The following is a 14,111-nucleotide window of genomic DNA, read 5'->3' as shown; positions in this document are numbered from 1 at the left end:
TAATTTTTTGGTTTATACTAATTTAGGTAGGTCAGAGTGTCTGTATGAAAATAGCAAAGAGTGTATGGTCTCCAGTGAGTGGCTTCAGACCACATTCTTCTTTGTTCATTATTATATTTAAATTGCTGTTCAAATTTGCTTCTTTTTTTTTTTCCCCAGTTTTTGATCTTCTTCCATATTCCGACAAAAGAGTGGTGCCAAACTTCTTGCAACAAGCATTTGGGGATCCTACACTGAATGAAGTGTACTTGCTCTCAACCTTCAAACTGCAGCCAAAGAGCACAGCCACTGTTTTTGGCCTGTATTCATCAGCTGACAACAGCAAGCATTTTGAATTTACAGTAATGGGACGGATGAGTAAAGGTGAGTTGTTTGGAATATGTATGGTAAAACTAGTGTTGGATCCATAGTTACTGGTGTGTCACAGATGGATGTTGACAAATATGTGATTAACCTTTGTGCTTGAGTTATTCCTATTGCATGCTATCACCTTTCACATCCCTTCTTACTCCTGTTCTCATTTCTTTCCTTCTCCTTGGTGCTGCTCTCTCCTGGCCAGGGGAAGCTTACTGGACAATCAGCTGGTATCTCCACTTGACTGTGGTACTTGCTCTGAGCAATGCTAAGAAAGAAGGGAAAAAACATGGGGTATGGAGAAAGGAGTCAATTTTGGTTGGCTTTTTTTTCCTTTTCTTTTTTTCCTTTTTCCCCTTGGGCCAGTCACTGGTTCTTATTATGCAGGAATTCGAGGGACACACACACGTGCTGCCTCATGCATATGAAAGGCAGGTTCTTGTTCTGCTGACCCTGGAGGTTAGATCTGACTATGAAAGACAAACATTCCCAGCACTTACAGAATCTTTTGGGTGAATTAAAGTGTTTGTTCTCTATTGGAATCCATTAATCAGGAGTCAGAGCCGAAACTTCAGCTGATTTTTAGAAATGGAGAGCTTTCACTAAACCAGATCTAGGATATACTCCAGTTTTAAGGTTCAGCAAAAAATTGTTGAATTATGTACATTATTGTTGCTCCACTGGCTTCACCACTGCTGTGATAATATGCTACTGCAAGTGTTGTGATTGGGCAGCTGAGCCCAATATACTGTGAAACTACTGAGAAATTTCACTATATGCATAGGGAAATTATTCAATATGCTAAAGAAAAGCACACCTTTTGGTTGGCAATTGTAAGGGAAGGAGTTAGATAAAACATTGGTAGTTTTATCAAAATCCTTCTGAGATCAGGAAATAAGAGCTGTGTGTGGGTTGACAGTGGGTAATACATGACCACACAGCATTATCAGTAAGTGTCACGCAATTCCTAACACTGACTGACTTATTTGCTGAATAAATGGTAGATAGCACATACTCCCTCTCTTCCTCTCTCACACACAATTATGTGTGTAGATGTTGTATATGTATATAGGAATGCATACAAATGTGTCTCTAAACATAAGAATTTGAACATATCAAACTCTTCTTTTGATTTTCAAAAATACCTGCATGTTTGATGGTTATTGATACGCTTTAACACACTTAAGAAGCTTTCTGATGGAAGGTAATGTGGCTTCTTTTGGTTTTGTTTTCGGTATATTGATTTTTGAGAAGCCTCTCTGACGGGACAAACAGTGGCATATAGAAAGGCAGTGTGAAGCAACTTGTCCTGTCAGTGACTGGTGTTGAGTAGATGTAACATATCTGATGTAAAGGACTGACTAAACAGAAGAAGGCTTTTTACAGCTGGACTGTTTCATGGGTCTCTTTGCCTCCTTATTACCTTAGAGCACCTTGTGCAAAGCATATGACAGTGTCTTCACTTGTGATTTCTCCAAAAGTGTCAAGGATTCCATATGGCTACTTTGTACAATAAGTTAAAACGCATCCAGGAGATTGTTGTGTGAGCTAAAAATGTGGAGTGTGAGAGCTGTTTATGATCCTCTCAAGACTGGTCATCATCACTTAAATGATGAGCCAATGTTGGCATCTCAGCAAAATGCATGGTCCGGTTACCTACAGTTTTGGAAGAATGCATAAGTGCATTACTTTTTCTGCATGGTATTTCCAGTTATGCATCCAAATGTGATCTAAGGAGCTCAAAGCACGCCTTAGTTATCCTTTACAATGTTCTGGTTTTGTTGTTGTATACCTGATAGTAACATCTTTATAATGCCTAAACGTTTTTAAAAGCACAGGTATAAATTACTGAGTAGTGGCTCAACTTCTTTTGGCTAGACCAATGTGCTTTCCAGAGGCAAATAGCCTCTGGAAAATCCATGAATTTCTTATCTTTTTTGAATGATTTCTGTGTGGAGAAAACAGCAGTTAATGCATACAAGTGTTGTAATTTACAAATTCTGTGGAGCAGCTCCTACTTCCTATTAGAAGTGGTAGTTTAATTGAAAATCTGTTTCTTAAGCAGTACAGGTGACACTCATGAATGTCTAAAATATTCAAGCAGCAAACATGTACTGCAGGGGTGTGGATGAGTTAAATCTTATACAGGTGGAGACTGTGATCTAAAAAAAAAAATCTCTCTTCAAAAGCCTGCTCTGGTTTAACAGATGGATATTTGGCTTTGACTGAGGAAAAAACGGTTGGTCCTTCTTCTAAGGCTGATTGCTCCTTGTCCTAAAACTATTCTGGCAGGGTCCGTTCTCAGTCCTGCTTCCACCTCCTCTTTCTTTATCTAGGCTACTGTTGTGTTTGGTCACTCTGAAAGCAGGGCCCAGATCCAAAGATCTTGCCTTTTATATGACCAAGCATGCATAATATTCACATAAATAAAATGCCTGAAATCTACTATGTCTTGCCTGATCTTTGAGTTTGCCAGGAAATGCTACCTTTTAGCAAGTTACTGGTGACCTCATGCACCTTTGCGGAAATCTCAGGTCTGGCAGTGTTTTGACATAGACAGCAGTGAAAACAATCTGATATTGATCACAGCTGCTAGTGCTAGTGCTGAGGCTCTAGCACTAGCATAGATTTTAAAGATGGGGATGTACCCTGCCCCATTCATGCTGCTATAAATCTGGGGTTTTTTTAATCATTAAACTGAGCAATTAGAAAAATTGTATGGAGCATGTGCACAGTAACTCAGGTCACCAACAAACAGAGGTATCACAACATCAAAGGAGTTACATTGATAGCGGGGAGATGGGAATATAATTTGTTAAATGAATAGAAATTGAATGGTTTTGGTAAGTAGGTGTTATTAGCTCCGAAGACAGAGCTTTTCCTTCAACTATATCCACAATTTTTAGTTGACCTAGTGTCAGACCATTTGTGAGCTTTCACTTGATGCAACAGTAGCAGTCTTCTGTGAACTTCAAACAGATGTTCACCAGAGCCAGCACTTAACTGTTTAGATGCCTGGCAGCTGTGCAGCTTGACTCCTCATGCATGTAACTCTTACCAGCAGGAAATAAGGGATGTGCAGGCTGGTGATCAGTGGGATCTTTGAAATGGGGTCTGTCTGATATTTTAGGGTAGTTATATGCTGTCCAGATGCACTCGGCTCCTTATTTTTACAGATGTGCAGTCAGAGAGCCAGGGAGAGATTTTGTGAAGAGAACTAGCTAGCTGGTATAAGAGATTTGGCTTGCAGATCCTAGCTTACTGATCCAATTTCCTTGGGAAAGGGATGATTTTTCAGTATTATGCAGCAAATATTTGTTGTAAGAGTATTTGTTGGTTTGCTGTTGTGGTCTTTCATAGAGTGTTTTACTTAATAAAATGAGAATTTTTGTTGGATTTTGAAAGCATTCACTAATACTTTTCAAAAGAGTTGAAGGGAGGCTTAGTCATCTTTAGGGGTGGGATATACCTTTTCTGCATGATATTTTTTTTGTTATTTTATTTGTTTTTACTAATTTATACTCTATGGTATGTATTACTTTGCATTACATTATTTTGCACATTAGACATACTATGCATGTAGGAATTTTTGACATATTATGAATGTGTGAAGTACATAAATTTTTGTGTCTTCTCCCATACGACCTCAACCAAGCCATCCAGAGATCTAGGCACATTCCCACATCAAGGACTGGCTATGTCATGTTCTAGGAATAATCCCACTAGTTTGAACTAAAACCTACAAAATGTTAGCTTTTGCATAAAAACCTTCTCAATATGAGGAACATCACAGGACCTGAAATCCATTCTCTAAGGACCCCTGCATGATATTTTATTTGTTTTTGCTAACTATTTGTTATGGAGAAGAACAGGTTATTGGCTTGGGATCATGCTTCCTTTGCTTTCTTTAATTATGCATTTGGATACACTGTTAGATGGCTTCACTGACTGCTGTATGCATCACTGAAACTGATGTTTTCTTGTTATACATTTCTGCTACAGAGTACTTCTAGGTCTTTAAGATATATACATGCCAAAGTGCTGACTGCAGGCTACCTGCTACACCCTGTAACTTTACCTCTTGTATTTTGGCACATTATGCTCTGTAAAGTGACACTGGTTAAGCTAGTTAAAGAGGCCAGGACAAAGAAATGGAAAACACTGTGCAGGGAGCAATGCTTTACGACTAGAGTGTCATGCAAGAGTCCTGGTAGTGCTGCTCTGAGTTGATGTCTCATTTATTATTACATTATTATTATGTCTGCGTATGGGATGCATTTACAAAAGCTGACATTTGGTAAAATACCAGGGCGATTGCAGATTTCCACAGGATCTTTCTTGATCAGCCTTGGATGTCTGTTACCCTCTGACAGTCCTTCTATGTATTTTGTCCTAGTGGTGCTGCGCTATCTGAAGAGTAATGGAAGGCTGAATTCCGTGATCTTTAGCAACATCCAGCTGGCTGATGGGAAGCCCCATGCTGTCATCTTGTGGCTGAGTGGTCTGCAGCAGGGATTGAGCACGATAGAGTTGTATCTGGACTGCCTGCAAGTAGGTGCCATTGAGGACCTGCCAAAACCATTTTCAATGCTGTCTCAGAAGTCGGTGACAGTTGAGTTGCGCATTTTCCAGGAGAAACCACAGGTGAGCACGAAAACCAGGAACAGGCTGAACACTTTGAGGGGTCACCAGCAATCCTCTGGATCGCTGAATTCAGACCTCAGCCCTTGCAGCAGCCAAGCTCTGTACAGTAATACTTGACTATTAAGTTGTGAAATAAATGTAAATATAACTTCTGTGGAACAGGTGAAATCTTAGCTTACATGAACCCCGTAATAATTATGCTATTTGTTTTAAACACAGTTTTTAGCTTTTTAAGTGAAAAACAAAAAATTAGTGCATCCTTCACTTCTGTATAGGTGTTTTTTGGGGACTGGACTTTTTGCAAGACTTAGCTGGTACAGTAAGGGCAGATCTTCATCAACTGTTCAGTATGAGCAATGCTTGACTGAGTATGGGGGTTTCCTCTTCATAATAAGCCACAGGGACTAAAAAGACAAAAGAAAGGGCGTACTCTCAGGGTACCAGAGTGCAATCCTCATCTGTTTGACTACAACAGCTTTTCTTCTTCTGTCTACCAACCAGGAGTTGGCACAGCTTCCTGTCATCTCCCTATCAGCAGTCCAGGACAAACACTGACTTCCACAGCATCTTTCATCATCATTAATCCAAAGTATGCAAGACAGTCTGCCCCCTTTGTGTCATTGCAGGCTTGAAAATAAGCTTTTTTGTATGGAGAATAACTGAGGTGCCCACATTCCTGACATGAATGTATACCTGTTTGAGAGGAGGGGAAAAAAGACTGCTTTGGATTCACTTTAAAAAAAAATCACGTGCCACAGATATCTAAATATGTGAACTTCCTCGTATGTGAGATCATATGAATTAAACAAAAAAAAAAAATCAAAATAAAACCATAGCTATGGGGAAATCTTCAAAGCAAAGATTAGGGATTTTATACACTTCAGATGATGACGGATGACCCTAAAGTGAACAGTGTAGAAGTCCTACATGCGTACAAAATGGAATCTCTCTCTTAAAAAAAAATAATTTACTTTGTCTGATATTTCCTATTTTTTTTCATTGTTGTACCCCAACTGTGAGCTGTGGTTTTTTTGTGAGCCCAGGATACACTAGATGAGCTGAAGCTGGTAACTGGAGGAACCCTTGCCGAAGTGGGGAACCTGCAGGATTGTTTTCTTCAACAAATTGAGCCTGTACCTCAGTACACTGGTAAGACCTGCAACCAGGAGTTAAAATTGTTCCTTACGATACCAGTGCAACGAAGCTAATATGATGAATATTAAAAATGTGGAGCTTTATAATCAAGTAATAAAAATTATTTGACTGAATTATAGACATGATAATTTCTGTCAATGTTTTAAAAACACCTCAGTTTGAAGAGAAAACAGTCACTGTTGCTACTGATAAAACAATGAATTGCTGTCCTAGTGAAGAAGTGATTAAAGAGCTTTTTAGCCTAATTTGGAAGGCAAATTTTTGTGATGATGATCTGTCTGTGTCAGCTTAATAATATTTTAAGTATTCAAATTGCAGACAATTGCAGACATAAAGTAGTCCTAAATGTGATACATTCATACAGGCTTTATGAAAATAGGTAGATGGATGGCGTAGCAAGACCTGTCCATGTACTTATCCTCATGGCCAGTATTCATCTTTTGTTGAGCGCTGGACTGTCCCCAAGAAGGGAGGAGCAAGGTGTAAAGAAGGTCACAGGACACTGAAGAACGTGTTTGTGCTACAGCTACAGAACCTGTATGTCCATGTGGGAAGAGCCATTGCAAGGCAGCCACTAGTCCTGCCACAAGTTTGCCTAGGCTTTTGTCATTGGCTGGAGTGGACATGTGATTTAAACCCAATTCCTTTTCTGCCTGTGCTGAGCATTATAGAGACTGAGCTGGGAACAGGGAGGAAAAGAAGGACCTGAGGCTACTGTAATTCCTGCAGGTCCCCAGGGGCTGCATGCAATCCCCTGTGTTAGGCAAGAGTGCTTCCTGACATCTGGACACAGAAAACTTGAGCTAGACTGCCCCATCTGCAACCTTTTGTAGTTCCTGTCCATCTACCTTTCTGCTGTGGGTGTGAGGGAGAACAATTTCTCACTGTGTGTGCAATGTGTTAATATGTGACAGCCATGGGGAGAAAACTGAGATCAAGGTTTGAAATAGGATCCATGAGAGGTTCTTCTCTCTCACACCCTTTCCTGTCTCCTCTGCCAAACGCATACCCTGCAGCATTGCTGGTTTTGATAAGAATAGAGACAAGATACAAAACTTTTATATGAGAGCATCCTGAGAAAGTCACATGAATGTAGGCATCAGTGGTGTGCAATGACAACAAAATCTCGTTTACCTTTTAGATATGTAAATCCTCAGTTGCACATACTTCTATTTTCTTGCTTCTTAGCATACATACACTTAAGTAAAAAAAACCCCGAGTTTTATCCTCAACTTTCTCTTTTTCACTAAATCAACAGGCATTTGAACACAGAAGGGCAAAGTAATTCACTGTTTCCTTCTGCAAAATCTCACAGCTCTCTGAGTGAGGTTCCAGGTTACAGCTGCTTTCTCATTTGTAACGTTTTGCTCACTAATCAATAATGCAAATGGTAGCAATACAGACAGATACTGTCTCTCTGTGGCTGCCTTCACATGGCTTAGCCTCTCAAATTCAGTTGCTTATAACGTTCGAGTGGAATTAGTATCATTAATAATAATAAAAGACAACTCACATGAATACCTTCAAATTCTACATAACCAAATTCACCAAAGGAAAAGGTTCAGATGTTCCAACAGCAATATTAACTCAACTGCCTTGCACTTCGTGTGTTCTTCATGATGCCCTTTTATGGGAGCAATATATCAGATAACCACAGTTTTGCCTTCAGCCAGAAAAAGCTGGAATGCAAATGCTTAGCTGTATAGCGGTGTGAGACGTATGCATCTCGGTAAAACTGTGTGCTTTCATATTAATTGGAAAATCCTTGGCAGTGCTTTGGACCTGAATAGCTGTACATGGCTTTCACTGTGTGCCTAATTATTGCTCACTGCTTTGGCAGCAGCATTCCCTCCATGTTCAGTCTGTGAGGCTGAGACATCTAAGTAGTGTAGATGAGAATACGATGATCAGATGCAGGTTGAACCCGTGTATTTGAGTCTTCTTGTTTGGGTAGGAAAATAGAGTGTAAGATGCACTAGGTTTGGTAGATGAGATTAGTATGCTGCCTGTAATCATCACAAAATCATTCAGGTCAGAAGGGATCTTTGGGGATTGTCTGGTTCATGTAGGGTACCTGAACCTGAGAAAGTGTAAAAAAAATTAGCTATGTTGCACAAGACCAAAGATTCTTTTAACCTGTCTATTGTTAGAGACAGTATGTCGATATAGGTCCAAGGGCAAGAGTGTAAGGGAGTGGAGTTTTGGTGTAGTTTTCTCTGCATATTCCCCTATTCTCTAGCAGTTCACTTTATTCACAGTTCTCAACTCAGAGATGAAGTCTCTGTGTTTTGTACTGAATATATGTTTTCTTCTGTATATCTGTCCTGTCAGTTTTGAATGCACAGTCAAGATTGTCTCCTGGTAAGAAAGTTATCACGTTTGAGGAGATACTTCCTCCTGTTTACTTTGAACCTGCCTCTTCCTAATTCCACATGCAACTTGTATATACAGCTTCTTTGGTGGAGGATTATAGACTGACAGGAAACTGTTCTCTTGTCAGCCATCATCCATACTTTAATCATGGCTGGATCTCTGGCCAAGTAACCACAGTCCTCCAGAGTTCAAAGAAGCTGGACAGTGCTCTCAGGCACATGATGTGATTCTTGAGGTTGTCTCACGGAGGGCCAGGAGTTTGACCCAATGATCCTTATGGGTCCCTTCCAACTCAGAATGTTCTATGATTCTACGAATATTGTTCTCTTTCAATGACGCTTCAGGATTCTGACTTTGCCAGATGGGGGCAAGTGTGTTTCTTGAGCCAGTATTGGTCCCAAGAGAGCTAGAAGAAATATCTTTGAGGCATTTCATGGTGGCCTGCAGCTACACGTCTGTGATTTTGCCCTGCTTGGGCCAATTAACAGTGCAGTGAAACTAGTTGCCTGCTCTAAATCCATGGTCCTGTACTTGAACAGGTTGCCCGAAGAAGCTGTTGATGCCCCATTAGGAAGTGCTGAAGGCCAGGCTAGATGGGGCTTTGAGCAGTCTGGTCAAGTGAAACATGTTCCTGACATGGCCAGGGAATTGGACTACATGATCTTTAAAGGTCTTTTCCAAACCAAACCATTTTATGATTCTGTACTACGAAGTCCTGGCAAGAGAAAGACAGAGTGGCTCCCTGACATGACTTCAGTCTTACAGAGAATGAGCATGTCAAGGGACTTCAGTTCACTGTTGGACAGTAATACTTCAGAGCTGTCTCTGAACTTAATTATTACCATGAAAGCTATTCTGTTACTCATATTGTTACTGACTCAGAGTATGGGGCTAGGGACTAGCTGAACTGGGGAGTTGCCTTAGTGACTGGAGTGTGGATGAGAGAGACTACATGGTAGGACCTGTTATCTGTACAGCTTGAGGCTGGTATCTTAACTTGCTTCCTCCTGGGAAAAGCCAGCCTGCAAGGCTGACAGCTCCTTTAAAGGCATCTCTGAATTCTTATCCCTGAACACTGGTCATTCTGCTGCAAGTGGGGCCTACTGTTGGAATTGGTTTTAAGTGGAAGAGAAAAAAGTCCAACTAAGAATAGCCATCTGTTTCTGCTCTGCTGTTTAGATTTGCAAATAGGACATGTAGTTCATGACAGTATAACCTGTTTAGTCCACCTTAACATTCGGCAGTCTGCAAAACTTAACTGCAGAATAGATCTGATTTTGATTGAGGTGCTAGCCAACAGAAAGCATCCGAAATCTTGAGAATTTTTTGCAAATCTCAATCAATAATGCCTAAACCAGTCTTTGTTTAAAAAAAGAACTAACAAGTAAAACAAGAACAGGTGTGTGCCAGGTTCCACTATGGAATTCTGAAATTCCCATGTCCTACCACTGTCCTCCAAATAAAAATAAGGCAAGGTTGGGACTAGAACAGAGGCAGGTTCTCGAATAGGTGATTTCTGACTCTTTAAACTTGTTCAGTGTTTTGATGAGAAAATCTGGAGTGAAGAAAACATAGTATCTGGAGAGTTGGACAGTTCCCAGTAGAATGTTTGGAAACAGCTAGACATGCTTTGAAGTACAAAACAATGAGGTAAACATTAAGAGAAGCGTTTTTCATATAAGCTTTCAATACTCACAAAAATAACATGTGAATAAACCTCCCTGAAGCTATTGGGCATAATATCAAAATATCCTGCCTGCCTAGAGTGTGAAAGAGCATATATTTATAAAGCTTGTTTTTAAATACAAGCTTTACTTTAGAGAAGTAAACAAATATCTGCTTGAGAGAGGTACAAACTCGGAAGTAATTAACAAATAGAAGGAATTACAAGCTATTGTGCTAAACATGCTCTCTGCTTCTCCTCTGTCACCGGCTCAAAATCACTATTTCATTTAACAGGCAAGAATCTCTCGTGAATATCTTGGATTGACTCTGGTCCTTCTCTTATGGCTCATTACAGATGTAACTGTTGGTCTGTCTTAGAGGTCTTTTCGTTACTTAGTATCGAGAAATGGTTTTGGTGTGCATTCATAGAATCACAGAATATTCTGAGTTGGAAGGACCCACAAGGATCATTGAGTCCATTTCCTGGTCCTGCACAGGACCATCCCCAAGAGTCACACCATGTGCCTGAGAGTATTGTCCAAATGCTTCTTGAACTCAGGCAGGCTAGATGCTGTGACCACTTCCCTGGGGAGCCTGTTCCAGTATCCAGACACCCTTTGGGTGAAGAACCTTTTTCTAATAATCCAACCTAAACCTCCCCTGACACAACTTCAGGCCGTTCCCTCAGATTCTGACACTGGTCACCACAGAGAAGAGATCAGTGTCTGTCTCTCCACTTCCCCTCAGGAGGAAATTGTGGACTGCAGTGAGGTCTCCCCTCAGTCTCCTCTTCTCCAGGCTGAACAGACCAAGTGACTGCAGCCGCTGCTCACACAGCTTCCCCTCCAGACCCTTCACCATCCTTGCGACCCTCTTCTGGATAGTGTGTTGAGTTTTGTGAGTCCATACAAACTCTGCACCCACCAGGAGCAAATGCAGCCATGAAACTTGTGTACAGTGTGATGAGCTGCTTTTCAGAAGAAAAGCCAAATGACTGTTGTAGTTACTAAAAGCACTATTTTTCAGTGCAGGTGCTGTTGGTGGGTGGTCAGAGCTTTCCCCTGAACTTGCTCAGAAATCTGGGTAACTCCACTTCAAAAAATGTCTACTAATCAGTTGTGGTGATGTGGAATGCACTTATGCAGGGTGTCTTCCCATTGTATGCACATATACTTCCTGCCCCAACCTTGTCCTCCTCCCTGAGATGAGTTGTCACAGATATCCAGTCTTGAAATACTGAAATAGGGTTGCTGGTCTAGGGGGAACGAGTAACACTGGTGGCATTAGTTGCCTTAGAGAGCCTTGACACTGAAATAATGGTAGAGAAATCACAGTCTTGTTTTTCTCTCTGTGGAGAGGTTTCTGCTTCTCTGATATACATGGAGTTCAGTTCCAGAAAAGCCTCGAGTTCATGCAAATTACACTATAAAAAGTTGAGATAAATACTGCGTTTGCTGTGGTGATTCCTACAGGGCTTAAATAATGGTAATGTCTGTCCTCTTTGGCTCTTCATGGGGTTTCCATCTTATATCTCAGAAATTACCACGGCAAATGAAGGAGAGTTATGTTTTGCACTCTTTTTCATTGCTGTTTCCCTACAGGTGATTATAGTAGGCAGCTAATGGGTCAGATGATGCAGATGAACCAAATACTGGCTGATGTGAAAGACCTTCTCAGACAACAGGTACTTATAAAGGCTTCAGTGTGAAATATCCCAAGCGTACCCCTTTGATAGAGTCAGTGCAGAATTGATGTGAGCAGTAAACTCCTGTGTAGAGTCCATTGCCTTGAAGGCGTGACACAATGGAGAAGAAATAACTATATAGGTCCTAGTACTCTGTGCTATGGAGAATCATTGAATGTGGGAGTGTAGGGGACTTGCTTTTTCAGATCCAGAAAATTTTGTGTCTTAAGGAACTAGAGCAGCCATCCTAGCCCACTGTTAGATAACAGTAGGTCCATTGCACAGAACTGAAACTGCATTTGTTTCAATTTCTTGTGGGTATCAGAACTGGAATTGCTGGTGGCATCCTTTGGTTAAATATGTAATTCTTAAGGGTCCCGTTGATGAAGGCTGAACTGAAGTATGTCCATTATCACTGTCCTTAATTTTATGGAGTATGAAGAGCATCTCATTTAAGATAGATTATCTATGTTGCATGGTTTGAGTGGCATCTTGGGGAATAATGGTTTTTCTTGCAGCCAGGTCCATACTGGAACTGCCTGTACCCAAATAATGTTTTTTTTCTATATTCTCAAGGTCAAAGAAACAACATTTCTGAGAAATACCATAGCTGAGTGCCAAGCATGTGGTAAGTATTCCTGTTAAGGCCTCTAATTCAGATGAGATCCACAGTTGTTTTAAAACTGATATTGATTATGTTAGCTTTATGTAGTTTCTAAGAAGTATTTTTTTAAAAATACCGTGTCCAAAGTTCTAGATGTACTGAACACAAATTTAAAATAGATTTTCATTAGAGGAAAAAGCTTCCATAGCCCAGACACTCACTTATTGGGGGATAAAGCACCACTAAACCAGAAAGTGTTACTCAGGCTGTACTGTCAGTTCTTACTCTGCCATAAAGCCATGCCACATGTTCCTGTGGAGGGAGCCATTGTCTACCAGGTGTCTCATGCACAATCTTAGTAGAAGGACAAGAGAGGAATCATGTTCTGTTCTAGCTGGTATTGTCAGTCTGAGGAAGATCCTATGCAATCCACCTGAAGTTCATCTGATTCTGAGGAGGCAGTCCCTGGTTAACACCAGTAAGACCCAAAAAGGTGGTCATGATTTTTTCTCTACATGAAAGAAATAATTGCTTTTCCAAATGCCATTGCATGGCCTTCCTACATAACTGACAATCAGGACATGCATACAGTCATAAAAACCAGTATACTCTCTTCCTGGGTGGGATGAAAGGTCTTAAATGCATCAGACCTTTTACTAGATTTCTTCTAGTCTGTAAGCCTCATCAAAACTCAAGTTGAGCTCTAGGCAGGATAACCCATATGTGTGAGTGTCAAAGAAAAAGTCTAAATCCTGCATACATCCCTACCAAGGTTCGGCACCTGCCAGAGTCTCAGAAAACCTTGGGCTGGTCTCTGTGCACCTAAACTAATGTACCTGCATATTCCTGCGGTGTTTGTGGGCTGCCAGCTGCTACTTCTTTATTCTTCTTATTTGTAGACTTTCAGAGCTGCTGCTGTTTCAGAGATGCTGTTGTGAAACCACAACCTTGTTTTTCTTATGAAATGGTTGTGTTGCTGATTTAGCAAGAGAAATGCCTTATACTTCTACCCTCATACTTGAGTCCCTTGGGCCATCTGAGGTCACAGGCTTTCAGAGTTTTTTCCCCTGGCCAGGAGCAGATCTGTGCTGGGACTAACCTAGCAGGAGGACTCCCATGTGTAGCCAGGAGAAGCACGGGGATCTAAAAATATAGCATCAATTTCCCCTGGTTGTGGACACAGCAAGCTCCTGGGCCATTCCCAGTGTAAAGTCTCTTCGGCCACAGCACAATGCAGAGTGTCTTGGAGATTTCTTCAGAATGCTTGCTGAAAGCCACAATGGATGTTTCTTTCAGTCACTCAAACAGTTATTCTTTCTGCATTAAAGGTTTGGGAACTGTGAGTTTTCCAACTCAGCTTCCTAGGCGCCCTAAACCCAAATGTGAAGTTAATTCCTGCTTCAGGGGAGTGAGGTGCGTGGAGACAGCAGAAGGATTTCAATGTGGGCCCTGCCCTGAAGGACTCACAGGAAATGGAATTACGTGCTCAGATATTGATGAGGTAAAATAAAGACTTTCAGTGAATTAAAACCCAAACAAACAAATTTTTCATATATATCAATGCATTGCTAGTACTTGCTGTCTTCAGCATTTGCTGACTGCTTGCACAGTGAATATTAATTCATTGTGATT

The 14,111-nt window shown here is 40.8% G+C and overlaps 1 protein-coding gene and 1 long non-coding RNA gene across 5 annotated transcripts in view; one reads left to right on the top strand and one right to left on the bottom strand.

The window, feature by feature from the left end:
- The window catches only part of THBS4 (thrombospondin 4), a 40,784-nt gene that overhangs the window by 4,086 nt on the left and 22,587 nt on the right, over positions 1-14,111 (top strand). For 2 of the 4 annotated variants that reach the window (XM_027634502.1, XM_027634501.1), the window contains exons 2-7: positions 160-363; positions 4,751-4,998; positions 6,042-6,147; positions 11,793-11,875; positions 12,452-12,503; positions 13,808-13,980. In XM_027634502.1, coding sequence (XP_027490303.1) covers positions 160-363; positions 4,751-4,998; positions 6,042-6,147; positions 11,793-11,875; positions 12,452-12,503; positions 13,808-13,980 — 866 coding nt within the window. Of the gene's footprint in view, positions 1-159; positions 364-4,532; positions 4,999-6,041; positions 6,148-11,792; positions 11,876-12,451; positions 12,504-13,807; positions 13,981-14,111 lie in introns of those variants that run through there. The other 2 variants (XM_027634504.1, XM_027634505.1) reach the window with 2 other exon arrangements.
- The window catches only part of LOC113943141, a 28,504-nt gene continuing 19,269 nt past the window's right edge, over positions 4,877-14,111 (bottom strand). The window contains exon 3 of the long non-coding RNA XR_003526212.1: positions 4,877-5,691. This is a non-coding gene — a long non-coding RNA (uncharacterized LOC113943141). The remainder of the gene's footprint in view (positions 5,692-14,111) is intronic.

Source organism: Corapipo altera, unplaced genomic scaffold (genome assembly GCF_003945725.1).
Source record: "Corapipo altera isolate COAL_440 unplaced genomic scaffold, ASM394572v1 61411, whole genome shotgun sequence".
NCBI classification, from domain to species: Eukaryota; Metazoa; Chordata; class Aves; order Passeriformes; family Pipridae; genus Corapipo; species Corapipo altera.
The sequence above is the reverse complement of the archived record's forward strand: the minus strand, read 5'-3'. Positions and strand labels throughout refer to the sequence as shown.